Here is a 16,695-nt window from a genome sequence, read left to right on the forward strand (position 1 = left end):
CAGAATTCAAACATAAAATGGAAGAGAACAGGAAGTACGAGCATCTTTTTCTACCTACTACTTTTTTTTTCTGTACTCTGCTTGCAGAATTCAAACATACTTTCATTCAACTTTGACCTTAGCTGTAGTTTAAATGCATAGCTTTCCCATATCTCTTTGCCATTTATTCCCTTTCCTTCAAATATTCTATTGAAATACTGCTCAGTTCCCTACTACTCCCTGTTGGACAATGCATCTCTTCTGTACTATTTACTTAAAACAAATAACCCCAAACCTACTATAGCAGGTGCATGCGCATTGATGTCTGCATTTCATTTTTTAAAATTTGGCAGTCATATGAGTGATAATACTATGCACTGGTTTCCTAGGTAGAAATTGGGAAATATGGTATTATTAAAATTGGGCTTTTAAAATGTTTTCTTACCTTCCTTTGAAATTAGGATACACTTTTTGATATTGTGAAAATAATATTGGTACTTCGTAAAAAATTGAATAATACATAAAATCCTTTATAAATTTTTATTTCCCATAGAGTTAATCATTGTTAACAACTTGAATGTATACTTCTAGATTTTTAATGAATACATACAATTATATGGTGGGATGATATGAATGGAATATTTTTCTCTGTTACAAAATAACATAACAATATATAGTTGAATGTAGGTTATTTATTATGATTTTTTTTAAATATAGGAGACTGTTATCTCCTTTTGATCTAATTACCTATTTCCCTTTTCTTTTCTCTGGTAACATGAAACTGTTTTCTACCTCTCTTACTCTTTTGATTTATAAAATTTCAAAATTCTTGCCCTATATTTGCCCATATTCTTAGTTATCTGTTTTTCAGTGTATTTTTTTTCTTACTTATTTATTTGCACTTAATAGCCTCCCTTAGAGTTTTTTGGGTGTCTCTTATTCATTTTATATAATTTCCTTGAGATGAATAAATTCATTATTTTAATAACTTAATACAATTTTTTCAATGCCTATTGGGAAGCTTCCTATAGATTTCTTAATCTAAACAGCCTGATATTTTAATTTTGGTTTCTCCTTTGACCCAGTAATTATGGAGCAGCGTCTTTTTTTTTCTTTAATTCCATATTTTTGTTCAATGTTACTATATTTCCTGTGGTGTAGGTGCATCTGGGTGACTCAGTTAGTTGAGCATCTAACTCTTGATTCCAGCTCAGGTTATGATCTCAGGGTTGTGAGACTGAGCTCTGTATCTGGCTACACAATCTCCATGAGATTATTTCTCCCTCTCCTTTTGCCCCTCCCCATTCATGTGCATACATGAGTGTGCCACAAATAAGTAAATAAATACATAAATAAATAAATATCTTAGAAAAAGATTACCAATGGTGTAGTCTAAGGTCATATTTTGAAAGGTGTTTACTTTTGAAATTTATCAATATTTAAATTATCACCTAACATATGATAAATTTTTATATAATTGTTTTACGAACATTAGACAATTATATTCTTTCACTGTTTTAGAAGTAAAATGTAAGACATTAGGCAAATCAGAGTATCACAATTGTCATTCAAATTCTACATAAAATTTCTCTAGAATTTTTTTTTTTTTTTTAAGGTGTAATATCTTCAAATAAAACTCTGGAGCTTTAAATTCTTCCATATATTTTTGGCAACTTTTAATTCATTGTACATTCCTAGTGCATTTGCTAAGTGCACAAAGGCTTGTGATTATCACATAATATCATGTTTGTACCTACTTAATATTCTGACCTAAAATTCTACATTGTTAATAAGAATTGTGTGTCACTATCTGTCTTTTCTTTTGTTTTCATTTTCTAAGTTTAGTCATTTGGGACCACACTTTTATTTTCAATCTGCCTTGTCTTTTTTTTTTTTTTCAGGTATGGGTCCCTCAAGCCCCCTAAAAATGGCATGTACCTCTTGTAATTTTACTCTAAACAAGCGAGTAGTTAGAGTTAAACATCACACCTACCATTTTGGTGGGCCAGATTTGAGTGGTGTTATTGAGGAGGAAATATCCAATGGTTAGATTAATAATCAAGTCATGTAATGATATCAGTTGGGTTTACCTTGAATTATGGGAACTATGGTATGGATAGTTGTCAATGAATCCCTTAACAACCTGGCAGACTTTTATCTTCCCATTCCCAATAAACACACTTTGTGACTTTTAGCATATGAAATAATTACTCCAGGATTATTGAACAGTGGTGAGTGAGTCTCCTCCTGGGTGGATTAATGCTAAGTGGGTCCTTTCCCTGAACAACCACCAAGCAGTTGAGTGGTCTTGGTGTTCATGAGCTTCTTCAGCTGGAGGAACACTGAACAGTGGTGAAGCGGAGGGCTCAATGCCGCAGCTTTCTGTCTTACTTTTCCGTGTTCATCAGTAGTGGGGGCTGTGCTGCATCCCCAGATCTCTTCTTCTGGATTGAAACATTTATTCTTTTATGTCTAGGAGTATTGGAGGGTGACAACTGCTTACTGAATTCAGAGAATTGTTCTGGACTGAAGGGAGCTGCATTTTCTGGGGGTGGCTACCATTGAAAGTGGGATTATAACGAACTATTCTCCTTGCTTCAGTTTGGGACAGTGCTTTGGAGCCATCTTATCTCCAGAGCTTTCTGTGGGATTGGCTGAGTTAGAATTTTCCCTCTGCCCAATCTTGCCTTCTATATTCCTTGTAAATGTTGTGCCTCAGAGTTTGCCATAGTAAAATTCTTACATGTAAATCTCTGTCTCAGAGTCTGTTTTTCAGGGATCTAGCTAACAACACTATCTTCACAGAAATATGAAGCCAAAAATGTCTAGGCAGGGCATATTTCTGATTTCTAGTGGTAAGAAAGCTTTCCTCTCTAGAGGTGAGCCTTCTCTATGGGGGAGTAAGAAATGAACAACAAAGTTGTATGTCAAGACACCATCTTGGTTGCTTGTCTTATATTTGTGTCTACTTTAATAGGTTAATGTGTTTTGTGGTACAAACTTGCCACATCAGACTAAGTCAAGGTAAAAAGATTTCATTAGATGACACACAATTACAATGGTGATGGAATCACAAAATGCAAAAAGTGGGCAGGAAGAGCTGTCAATTAAACCAAACCTTTCAATTTACAGATATATATGACTTACTCCATTTCTTCAACGCTAGACTTAAAAAATAAAGTTATTTATTCCTATAAATCGTGCATAGTGTTTAAAGAACAGTTTTACTTACTCTTGTAGTCTATATAGAGTCCATGTGTTATTTATATTTTAGGGACTCTATTGGACTGCTTGGACAAAGCTCTTTTTCCTTGGCATAAAAAGAATTGATGGTGGAAATGTTGACTTTAGAATGCACTGGAAAGAAATGAATAAATTTGATGGAAAGTTTGGAACTGCAACAAGTTATCCCTGCTAGAGAGGAAATAATAGTATCTTAAAATAATGGGCTTCAAAGAAGGATACGAAGGATGAACTGCCTGAAAGTATTTTCCATGCATTTCCTCAAATTTTAACCATTAGCATGTAATTTCCTTAAGTTAACTTGAGTTCAAAAAAACACTATTTTGAAAATTTGAAAATGCATTTAAAAATTATTGGATAGCTCCTACTTTTTAGAATTGTTACTAAGTTGCCAGTATACTTCCATTTCATTATATGTATTCATTCATTCACTAATTCAATACATATTTACTGAGAATCCAGTATATGCCTAATACTGTGGTAAGCTGGTTAATATGCTTCTTCCCCAGAAGCATTAATAGTGATTTAAATTAAATCAATCTGGGAGCTTGGCTTTAGCCAAGGAAGGAATATAACGAGAAAGTGTTTTCAAAGCAATGTCATAGTGTGAGACATCCCTGGAATTGCACATTACACATTACAGTGAGTGATTCTGAGCAGCCACTAGGTAGCCAAAGACTCTGGAGGCTGGTAACCGAAGTTAGGAAAAGGTTGTGCTTGCTCACATGTAAGAGAAAGGGCCATGAGGGGCGATGGAGTTCAAAGAAGACAAACTTATTAATCATAGGCTTTTTGTAATTAGAAGGAGATTCAGAGATATTTATTTTATAGGTAATCAAACTAAGATACATATAAATGAAGATGCGTGGAAAACAACTAAATATTGCCGTTTAGTTCAGAAATGGAATAAAATGCGGAAATCAGACTTTCAGTCCAAGAATTTTCCCTGTTAACTTGTTCCTCCTCCTAGTTCATGATGTCGCCTAGAGAAAGCCCTGAGGAGACCTACATTTTACTAGAACAGGGCTAATCCCCTATTGCCAGTGACATTTTATATGGATTTTCTTTTTTTCATGTCTGCAGTGGAAGAGAACAAACTGTTCTCACGGTATACGGCAGAAATTATTCAAGGCCTCTTGTCGTGCATATCCCATCTCTGATGAATTTCTCTATGTGGGACACCTGCCCAAGCGCAAACATCATTTGTGGCATGGTACCTCTATTATGTTTAAACATACTGTTTAAACAATTATCTTTGTGCCAACCTTGCACATAAAATCCAATTGATCTGGCATTTACTTAAATGACTAGTGATTATGTTGCTATTTTTATTCAGGTGCTATGTCAAATATACCAAAATGAATTTTCCATATCTTCAAATTGGAAAATATGTTCATATTTTACCAATAAAGTACAGAGAAACCAATAAATGCTCAAATTGGATAACACTGTGTATTTTTTAAATTAGCGTCTGGGAAACTTTTTATGCAATATTTGTTTTATCTGTACATAAAAGTAGAATACTAATTCCTTTTTTTGGGTGCATGATAGATCATAAATTGTATAGACATATATGTGATGACCTTGATCTGATTTTTTGTTTGTTTTTTTGTTAGGATGGGTACTTTAGGCAGTATGTCTTTTCTTAATCTCATGGTATAATATGTTGAAGAATAAAAATATATAAACTACTGTGTATATACAAAACCCTCATCCCTGGAGGGGAAGAGAGGCTGGGGAAAATAAATCAGAAGCTGATAGGCATAATAATTCATACACCACTTAGGGAATTCAAAAACATATTTGATGTTGAAGGAAACAATGGAACAAACCATCTTTTACTCCTGCCCTTTTTCTTGTCCTTCTTTCTGTCCTATAGTTGCAGAATTCCTGTTACCTGGTCTTGAGAATTTACAGACTAATTGGGAGAGAAACATACAGTAAATAAAGCAAAAGATGACATAATAAATGCTCTATAAGAAGGGATAACAAAAGCATTCATAAATCCAAATAAATTATGAAATACATTGGCTTACTCCCTTACGACCGGCCAGGGAGTGGCTTGTGCCTTACTCCATACCCACTGAGGGCCAGCTGCTCTGTTCTGCATGAGACAATCTTGTACTACCCAACCACTTACACTCATGAAGTTCTTTCCTCTATGCTCTTGCTCCTCTTGTGATAACATTTGTAATATACATTCTGTTCCCCTGAAGTCACCCTGTGGTTTCCTTGTTTGAATGTGGAAGCCAACATGTTTTTCAAAACATTTCAGAGGGAAGTTCACTGTTCCTACAGCCAACAGCCCGTCGGTAGGGAGTCCGTTTGAATCTATGCTGGTTCTTAGGATTGAGAGAAACTGACCAACTGATAAAAAATATCGAGGAAAGGAAAATGATGGAGCAGGAAAGGTCAGCAGATTGTTTAAGCTCATTAGCAGACAAAAAGTACCCACAGATTAAAAGGCATAAGGCATAATTCAGTGCACTTCAGGCCCCATTGAAACATTGATTCGGACTGTGCTGCCAGAACTTAGAGTTAAAATGATGAGCACGTAAAAGGACACTCTCAGATATGCAATGATGTACTCTCTTCTCTAGTAAAATCTAAAATTAGCTTTACAGTCTCCACTTGAATTTGTCTGTGTATGTATGTGCGCCCTTTCCTTGTGATAGGAAGATAATATTCCTCATTCTCTTCTGAGTGGTTGTAATTCTACTTTCGACAGCTACAGAGTTCTGTGTTCATCGCACTAAACCAACTATAGGGTGTGTAAGTCTTATTATGAATTTCTATTAATCTTCTAATAATCTTACTAATAATTTCAATTATTAATTGATATAGTACCCAACAACCACTATGGACTGATGCTGTATAAGTAGGCTTCTTTGGATATTTCTTCCACAGCTCAGAAGTGGTTCAGTATTCGTGGTCCCTGATCAATCACATAGTATATTTAGACTTGACTGTTTCACACTGGTGTCTCAGTAATGTTCAGAGTCATAAGACGGAGATGGATTAATTTTTCTCACACTTCTGGAACTACTGCTTAGCTCAGAAATGGGACTATTGGAGCTGTTCAAGGAAAAAAAAAATGAAGCTGCTCAAGAAGTCAAATGAAGATTACATTCTTTAGTTGCTTGTGGTGGAGTTAAACAGAGTCTTACTTTGTGGAACTTCCAGCATGTTTAAATCTAACTGCCAACATTTTCTTAGAATCATTGCCTCTTAGAAGTGCTCCTTTAGTACAATCCCCAATGCCATCAAAGAAAACTGGGGGAAGCAGCTTGTGTTTGATGGTATCTTAATCCTTGGCTAACGCTAAAATGATGAAGCCAAGCCAATCATGGGATTTTATTGTAATGGCAACTGATCCATGTGTCATGGTAATTAAAGAAGCCTATATTGTAGTACCTTTTACAGAAAAAAATCCTGTGTCCTCTTTCCAAACGCTCTGGTAAAAATCGTTATTTATGTATATGTAAGTTGATATCCCAAAAAAACTTTATGGAAAGATGTTTACCATATGTACACATAAGTATCACATATTATACATAAAATATTACATGTGAAATACATGTAACAGGTATTTCATTCTTTATCTTTACAATCTGAACAATCTCTTTGCTTCTGGATTTTTATGTGACTGATCTGGTAGCAAAGTAAAAGTAAAGGTTATTGAAATGGCAACATGAGCTCCGTAATGAAAAGCAGTTAGTAAACTTTTGATTGGTTGCTTAGCTCTGTAGTAATCAGTTAAAACTGGCATTTCCTTCAGGGTGTGCTACAATACCAGGAAAAGCTAATTACCTGCCTCCTATGTTTTGCCTCTATTCTCCCTTTTTAAAAACCAGGGTTTGGCTCTTCTTAAAGACTATTTTCAAATACAACCAGGTAGATGGTGAAAAGAATGATATACCAAGCAGTAGGATTAAAAAGTGACCAGTCATATATAATCTTTTTTTTCCCCCAGATCCCTTGACTATTTCTTGCACATCATATATTTTAATACCCAGCTTTAAAATGATAGTAGATACACATTTGAAACCCATGTTTGGTAGCTTTTAGCAGATCATGAATCTTTAAAACAAAAAAGAGAAGTGTTACTTCTCTTCCATGGGCCGCACGTTTGGGAATCTGACCCGCATGCGACATGTGATCACCTATAGCTTGTCGCCCTTCGTGCAGCGCGCCTTCCCGCACTACTTCAGCAAGGGCATCCCCAACGTGCTCCGCCGCACGCGGGCGTGCGCTCTTCGCGTTGTGCCCCTGTTTGTAGGGTTATATCTTGTCTACACTTGGGGGACCCAGGAGTTTGAGAAATCCAAGAGGAAGAATCCAGCCACCTATGAAAACGACAAGTGAGCCATTCATCTGAGTAGTGATTACCGGTGTATGAGGGACCCTTCTCTGGGAGAGGAGTCTACACTGTAGTGTCTTGAAGACGTAATAAACTTATTATGAACTGCAAAAAAAAAAAAAAAAAAAAAAAAAAAAAAAAGTAACACTTCTATGTGTTACTTCTTCATCTATACTTAAAGGGAAATGATAGTAATCACAATAAAGTGTTATTAGAATAATGACACTGCTTTTTGCTGCTGTGAGCAGATACTGAACAGAAGAACCCAAAAACCCATATACAGATATCAGATTTAAAAAAAAAGACAACTGCATTTGCTACTGTTAAATCATTTATTCTACTCTTCTCTATTTTTAAAATAAACATATTACTAAGAGAAGATTATGTCACATACATTGTAAGCAACATTAGATTTACCCATTAATTTTGGGGGTTACTCCATGCCACTTTGAAAACTTACAGATATCCTTGGAAAATTTGAAGCCTGTTAATTTTGAGTCTTTCTCTCTCACTCCCATAGAACCAAAATTAATATGCTGGTCAAGATTATAGAGGGCACAGCTTGCATGGAGCACTGGGTGTGGTGAAAAAATAATGAATACTGTTTTTCTGAAAATAAATAAATTGGAAAAAAAAATAAAAAAATAAAAAAAATAAAGAACATCAAAAAAAAAAAAAGAAACAAAGAAAACAATATTGTCACCAGTTATAAAGGAATCATGAATATGTAGTCTAAATTCAATCGCACCTCCATTGCATCACTATAGAGATTGATTTCCCAATGAAATATCATGTACATCTGCCTCTAGGTGAATAACTTATATTTGTTAGGCCTCTGAAGCATTTATAACTTTGTGCTTTCATATTTTGGTTGTATTGTTGAGGGAAAAAAAGGCGTTGCAACCTACTGGTTAATGTATATAGTTGACAGAAGTGTTTAGTATAAATGTTTAGTATGTTCACATACCATAATGAAGAGAAAGTTATTTGTTGCACATATGAAGGAGAGGTTTATAATATCCTTTTAATTGTTCTCAAATGTGTTAGAAAATTTTCAAATTAATGGAATGATTAAAGAAATTAACATTTTGCTATCATTGGTTTATCACTTAAGGATCTCTAATCCTCCATCAAACCACCTTGGAGTTTTCATGCATTTCAAAATAAGTTGCAGCTATTGGCATGCTTCCTCCCAAATATTTCAGCATATACATCATAAAGTTCAATCTTGCTTAGGTTTTGTACTTTTGAGATAAAATTTGCATACAATACAATGCACAAATCTCAAGTGTCAATTTTCTGATTTTACACAAATGCATACAATCTGTGTAACTCAAATCCCTATCAAAATGTAGATCTAATCACCTAGATTGTTCTCTTATGCCCCTGCCTAGAGAGTTCCTACCTCCCCAGGCAGCTGCCTGTCTGTCTTTCTGTCTTTCTTTCTCTTTATTTCTTTGTTTCTTCTTTTTTCCTTCCTTCCTTCTTTTTTCCCACTATGGATTAGTTTTTACTGTTCTACAGCCTCATACAAATGCCATCATCATGCAAACATTCTTTATTCAGCATATTTTGAGTTTATTCATGTTACTTCATATATCAGTATTATATTCCTTTTTATTGCTAAGTACCATTATATGAACCTACCACTAGTTTTTTATCCCTTCACCAACAACATTTTATCTTGGGGGGAGGTGTTATGTTTAAAATTATTATTAACCATCTCATACAAGTAATTTTTTATAGATATATATTTTTATTTCTCTTGGGTAAAAACCAAGGAGTGAAATTTCTTGGTCTTTTTCAATTTTTACTTATTGATTAAATGAAATAAATGATTAATTTCTTTTATTTACAAAAATATAAGTAAAAAGAAAGAACACATAAACTTCAAATAAAGCATCCCAAAAGACCCCTACTGATTCTATCCATCATGATATAAAATGAAATATTTTGAGCCACCTGGGCAGCTCAGTTGGTTAAGCCACTGCCTTCGGCTCAGGTCTTGATCCCAGAGTCCCCGGATCGAGTGCATCAGGCTCCCAGCTCTGCGGGGAGTCTGTTTCTCCCTCTGACCTTGTCCCCCGTCATGTTCTCTCTCACTCTCTCTCTCTCAAATAAATAAATAACATCTTTAACAAAATGAAATTACTCTTTCATGAGTAATATGCTAAAATATTCCCAAATATTTTTTAAGAGATTTTATGTGTTTGTTTGAGAGAGGAAAGAGGGGAAAGAGAGAGAGAAAGAGAGATTGCACACAAGCCAGGGGAGAGGCAGAGAGAGAAACAGACTTCCTAGTGAGCAGGGAGCCTGACGCAGGGCTGGATCCCAGGACCTTGGGATCATGACCTGAGCTGAAGGCAGACATTTAACTGACTCAGCCACCCAGGCCCACCTATACCTGAATATTTGATAAACTGAAGTCAATTTTATGACTTTTACATGTGTTATTGTTTATTTCCTTGAGAGACTATATGATTCGGTCAGTACTCTAATATTCTGGTAAGTCTATGAAGCAGCAATTGCACTGCTAAGTATTTACCCAAAGGTTACAAAAACACAGATTCGAAGTGGTACATTCCCCCTGACGTTTGTAGCAGCATTATCAGCAATAGCCAAACTGTGGAGAGAGGCCAAATGTTCTTTGACTGATGAGTGGTAAAGAAGATGTGGTATAAATATACAATGTAATATTACTTGGCCATCAAAAGAATGAAATCCTGCCATTTTACAATGAAATGGATGGAGCTAGACTGTATTTTGCTATATGAAAACAGTCTGTCAGAAAAAGACAAATACCATATGATCTCAGTCACATGAGGAATTTAAGAAAGAAAGTAGATGAATATATTCATCATATATGGGAAATGGGAAAAAAAGAGAAAGGGAAGCAAACCCTAAGATATTTTTATTGATAGAGAACCAACTGAAGGTTCATGAAGGAAGGTGGGTGGAGGATGGGCTAGATGGGCAATGGGGGATGGGTATTAAAGAGGGCACTTGTTGGGATGAGCACTTGTGTGGTATGTAAGTGATGAACTACCGAATTCTACTCCAGAAACCGATATTCCACTGTATGTTAACTAAGTAAAATTTAAAGAAAAAATATTTAAAACTTAAAAAAAAATGTAGTTGCTTTCATCTAAAAATATATTTGTTTTAGACTCTCAGATTCTCACATAAGTTTTTTTTGTTTGTTTGTTTGTTTGTTTTGGTAAATGTTGTTGATCTCTCTTTCTAAATGAATGAGTGTGCATTACATAAGATATCTTAAGCTTTCATGGCTTCAGTATCTACATTTACAGGTTTTGTTTTATGTGTATTTCCAAGCATAGCATCCAACACAAAAAGATAACTTGAATTCACAATACATAAATATATCTGCAATATACTAAGTCAAATTTGCAATATATAGAGTTACCATTAAAAATAAGGGACTAAAATAATTATTCTGAACACTCTGAATTCTAAAACAGATTTAAAAAATCTATCTGGATACCATATATTAGAAAGTTTAGCAGTTTACCTCAAGTCAAACAGGGCAAGTAAGGTAGTCTTACCTCATTTCAAATTATGTGACTGATTTGTAAAAGGTTTGAGAACTAGACATGTACATTAAATATAAAATATACTTCAGTGTCAAAATAAATCTGATTTTAAAAATCAACAATAAAATCAAGTGATTAGAAATGGAAAGCTTAATACATTTTACCACAGCACCCATGAAAAATACATTCAAGTAATGTAAACATAAATTTTCCATATACATACTTCAGTATTCCAAATATATTTACTTTACCTAAAGGTTTGTATTAACCATTACATTTAAAAAGAAGATGAAAATTTATATTTGCCAAATAAATTTGGATGCAAATGTTAATACATATTCATTCTACTAAACAATATCACCATCTGTTTCTATATTTACATGGTTATTTGCATAAGAAAGATAAAACAAAATTATACATATTTACAGAATTTATTTAATGATAATAATTGTAATCAAGCCCATTTTATATGGAGATAGCTTTTTTTGGAACCTAAGGAGTAATTTTCCCCAAGTCCTTCAAATTAATTTAACCATAAAATATCATAAAAATTAGCATAGTCTGCCTTACATTATACACATAAAATTCTGGTGGTTTTTTTTTTTTCCCCTCATGATAAGGCAGATATACATCTCTGTATGTGGGAAAGTGTGTGTGTGTGTGTGTGTGTGTCTGTGTGTGCATATGCACACAAAACCAATTTTTCTTTTTTTGCTTGTGGAGAAGCTACTCTCAATTAAAAAAGACTGTCAATTCAACAAAACTGATAAATAATACAATTCATTACCTTCCCTAAAATGTGAAAGAATAGTAAAAATATATATGTATTCTCTTAACAGTTTAATGACATCAAACAAAACAAAACTAGGCATTGTGCTCTGAACATAGATTCTAGAATATTTTACAGCAAAAATATGAAAATCAATGAAATATGAATTTAGTTGTATGACGGCTTTTACATTATCCAATTGCCTGTAACTTCATCATCAAAAGTAATTTTATACTAGAAGGTTGTATTATGTTATAAAAGTTTTTCTCTATCTCTTATAAGACATTATATGTTTGAAATATAAACATTGCCATATTTATTTCTGTTTGAGAACTGAGCTAGAGTTCTGCAATGTTGATTTCAATTATAGCTGTAGCCAAGTACCTAACTTATCTCCAGGAAGGTTTTGAGCATTAAGTTAAGATGTGCTGAACACTTCTTCTGAGGTCTTTCCTCTAAATTGTATTGCTTAGAAAAATTCCAATCTACTTAAAAAATTTCTGTCTTTAATCCCCTCGGTAATAGTAAATATTTTGGAAATTTGGAGTTAAGGCAATTCAGTATTTTTTTCCTTTTTTTGTGCTTGTTTAGAATATCATTTTAATGAAGCCAAAGTCAGAGAGACTATTTCCTATGGGCCTCTACAAGTCCCTTCATCCTTGTGCGAGTTCCCTTAGCCAAGTATCACTACAAAACCACTATTAGGGTTGCTAGAGGATAAGGATGAAAAAAAAATTAAAATTCATTAACAGTATTAAACAAAGGTTAACTTTTTTATACTCACCTCTCTGATGATGGATCCAGGGCTTACCTCTAAAAAAAATTCACTAACTCATAGTGCATAGAATTGAAAGCCCTAAGAGATTCAAATATAGACATAACTTCAAAGTGTTTTCAAAATGAACAAAGGCAGAGTGATGTGGCCTTCTTATGAGCCAAACTATGCTTATAATTCCTACGATCTTGGTGAGATAATAGAAAATAATAATAATTCAGATTATGCTTAGCAATAATTCGTATTTAGGAAAAATATATTCAAGTATGATTATTTATGTAGTTTTGAGAATATTTTTATGTAGTTTTGAGAATAATTATCTCGGAATTATTTCTTGTATTTACATTAAATATTAATTTAATAAATATTAATAGTCAGAACAATATTTTACTCAAGATGTAGAGTGAATATGAGGTAAAAAATAAAAGTAATACAAAAATGTTAGTTGAAAAACATCATATCACATAAATTTATGCATTAAGATAGGAAGGTCCATTGGTTTAAGAATGCTCAAAGACAAGCAACAATTGCTTGTTCACAACAAAAATAGCTATCTTTTTAGAGCTAATGTGAAAATGTTCATCATAAAAGGGAAGGTGAATTTTCTTCATTTACTGTACATGTCCAATTTATGGATTTGACAACGTGCAGATGACCTAATTGAAAAGTTTTGTTATACACAGGTATACAGAAATTGAAGTCTCATGTTCTTGAAATAACCAGGGAATTTGGAGATGTTGCTGTTTTGCAGAGAATGTGACTACGCCTTTAATCATTTAACCATTCCGATTTGCCTCTTGTCATTTAATCAGAGCATTTATGCTAGTGATAAATTATAATTTTTTATGTGGTACCAGCCTAACAATATTTAAACTTCTATGAATTCACTGTTATCAGGTAAAACTTGACATGTTTTACCCACATTTAAGAATTATTTTGAGGGGCGCCTGGGTGGCTCAGAGGATTAAAGCCTCTGCCTTCATCTCAGGTCATGATCCCAGGGTCCTGGGATTGAGCCCTGCATAGGGCTGGGAGCCTTGCTCATTGGGGAGCCTGCTCCCTTCTCTCTCTGCTTGCCTCTCTGCCTACTTGTGATCTCCATCTGTCAAATGAATAAATCTGTAAAAAAATTATTTTGAGATATTCTCTAGTATCTAATTATCTAATATCCAATATTTAATATTTTAAAATTTTGAGATATTATCTAATATCTCAAGATATAATTTCTTAGTACTATTTGAGAGTAATTTATTGAAGTCAGCATTTTAAAAAAACGTGCCCATTTCTTTTTCTCTTTCCAAAGACAATGAATTTAACATACCTCATGGGTATTTATATTTACTCCCTGGAAATCTTAAGTTTATATGAAATGAAGAGTACAAGACAATGCTTTTTAAAAATGTTCCTAATACAATGCTAAATTTTTATAGCTTATTTCTTAAACTAATTTTGCATGGTTTTTTTACATATAATTGGTAATTATGTTTTAATTTAGCATAATGGGCAAGATTGAGGTATAACTTTTAAAACTGGTTAACTCTACATCTGTGATAGATGTTACTCTTTCAGATTATGTTAGGACCATTTTTTAAATACTGTCCTTTCTAATATAACAACACCTGAGGTGTCGGGGGTGGGTAATGTTGGTCTTTTTCTGATTTTTTTTCCACAAAACGGATGCTAAGAGAAATAATGTTCATTTACATATGGACTATAATTTCTTACTCTCCAATTTTGACATTTTTGTTTACACTTGAATGTTTTAATTTCAGCCCAGAATATTCATTAACTTTTGCTCTTTCCAAGTCTTAAATTTAAGACTTTTTCTATTATCAACTATTTAACCTTTCTTTCACGTATTTTATTAGAAGGCTTCTAGTCCAGGGGCGCCTGGGTGGCTCAGTGGGTTAAGCCGCTGCCTTTGGCTCAGGTCATGATCTCACGGTCCTGGGATCGAGTCCCGCATCAGGCTCTCTGCTCAGCAGGGAGCCTGCTTCCCTCTCTCTCGCTCTCTTCCTGCCTCTCAGTCTACTTGTGATTTCTTTCTGTCAAATAAATAAATAAAATCCTTAACAAAAAAAAGATTTTATTCATTTACTTGACAGATAGCAATCACAAGTAGGCAGAGAGGCAGGCAGCGAGAGAGGGGGAAGCAGGCTCCCTGCCGAGCAGAGAGCTTGATGCAGTACTTGATCCCAGGACCGTGAGATCATGACCTGAGCCAAAGGCAGCGGCTTAACCCACTGAGCCACCCAGGCGCCCCAATACAGAACTTTTTCATTTGGTGTGCTTCAACTTGTCATTTCCCATAAAGACCTTCTGCTCTATTTTTCATCTTCTCTGAAAACTTCTGGGAGTGGCCATTCATTGACTGAATGTTCCAGAAGATGAAATTCCACTTGCAAAAGAGAATAGACTACTCCTGAGGAGAGTATAATTTCAATGTTTCAGGAGTAGTTTGGAGTCACTTGGTTTATTGAAATCTATTTTGAAAGCCTCTCATAGGGAACCAGGTGCAGTATTTGAGAAAGACAAAATCTAAGAAATAGCCTGTATTCATTTACTGTTACATTGAAAGATAAAATAGTTTACTTTTATTTACATTAAAAACAATATTTTTAAACACAAATTACTTTAACTTGCCATCTTTTGCCAAATTCTTTTATACTTTCTTTGGCTGAAATGTTTTTGTTCTAGAATTATTACATTGACTATAATCCTTTATTACTTCATTTCTCATCTGCCTTGGTTTTATTGATCATAGTTATAGAGCAAAACAAAACTTTGTAATCAAATGTTGAGTAGCACACATTGTTAAAACATTCAGCAGAGATAATCCAAAAAGATAATTTGTTTTCCTTTGTTTAGACTGAAATGAAATGAAGAATGTTAGCAAAATGACCTCCAGAGTTCCCAAAATATAAAATGCCCCAATGCCCCAATAAAATATCCTGCCTTCAGTGCTCAATTCATGCCAAGATTTAATGATCTCCAAAGTATTGATTTTATCTTCAGTTTCCTGAAATAATAACTCCTTATGATAATAAATCTTCATACTCTAGACAAATCAGTCATGTGTAGTAAAATCAATCTTCTTTTTACACAGTAACTTTTTGGTCTATATATTGAAGGCTTTTCTTTTTAAAGGAATAGGTGCCCATTTCAACCCTAATACTCTGTTTGTATTTATTTAATTTACGTATAATAATCCAAGGTCAAAAGTAGAGTAGTATTTCTAGTCATTACTTTTCTCAGTAGCATCTGATCAATATCTTCTTCCTTATAAGATATAAGATATCTCATTGCTATAATCTTCATCTTAAGTATTTATTTATTAATACATGGACTGCATCCCTCTCAGAGTTTAAAAAAAAGTACATGAAAACAGTTTCCACTCTAAAATATTAGTACATATACTAATTTTAAAACTGCCTTTTCAGTGGCACCTGGGTGGCTCAGTGGGTTAAAGCCTCTGCCTTCGGCTCGGGTCATGATCCCAGGGTCCTGGGATCGAGCCCCGCATCGGGCTCTCTGCTCAGTGGGGAGCCTGCTTCCTCTCTCTCTCTCTGCCTGCCTCTCTGCCTACTTGTGATCTGTCTGTTGAATAAACAAATAAAATCTTTAAAAAACAAACAAACAACAACAACAAAACTGCCTTTTCAGGTTGATTCTTGGGTTTCTGGTTGCAAACTTAAGAGATCAAATTCTGGGCCAATACAGAGCTCATAAGAAGTAGGCTGAATGTATATTGGTTGTGGTGAGTTGTATCCTAGTGTGGAAAATCTTTATGGGTATTTAAGTACCTGAGATCATCCAGGGATAATGAGGGGGAAAAGAGAACAAGAGAGACATTTGAGGACAAAAATCCCAGCTTTACAGGGTAGGTTGGAGAAAGGAAGACTAAAACTTGAGTCAGAGAATGAATCTGCAAGAATAGAGACATGAAAACAAAAAAGTCAGTAGTGCACCTTGACAAGGAGGAAGGAGTTCAGTAGGAAAAAGGGTTAATTATGCGAAT

General features: G+C 34.2%; 1 protein-coding gene across 1 annotated transcript; it reads left to right on the forward strand.

Moving 5' to 3' along the window:
- Window positions 1-7,321: 7,321 nt before the first annotated feature.
- On the forward strand, window positions 7,322-8,183 carry LOC122889942 (cytochrome b-c1 complex subunit 8-like). Its single transcript, XM_044225528.1, has one exon. The coding sequence runs from the start codon at window positions 7,339-7,341 to the stop codon at window positions 7,585-7,587; it is 249 nt and encodes an 82-aa protein (XP_044081463.1). The 5' UTR covers window positions 7,322-7,338; the 3' UTR covers window positions 7,588-8,183.
- The last annotated feature ends 8,512 nt before the right edge of the window (window positions 8,184-16,695 follow it).

The sequence above is a fragment of the Neovison vison genome, chromosome 11 (assembly GCF_020171115.1).
Source record: "Neovison vison isolate M4711 chromosome 11, ASM_NN_V1, whole genome shotgun sequence".
Lineage (NCBI taxonomy): Eukaryota > Metazoa > Chordata > Mammalia > Carnivora > Mustelidae > Neogale > Neogale vison.

Excerpts from the sequence above, each read along its gene's own strand:
- LOC122889942 (XM_044225528.1), top strand. The coding sequence starts at position 7,339 with ATGGGCCGCACGTTTGGGAATCTGACCCGCATGCGACATGTGATCACC.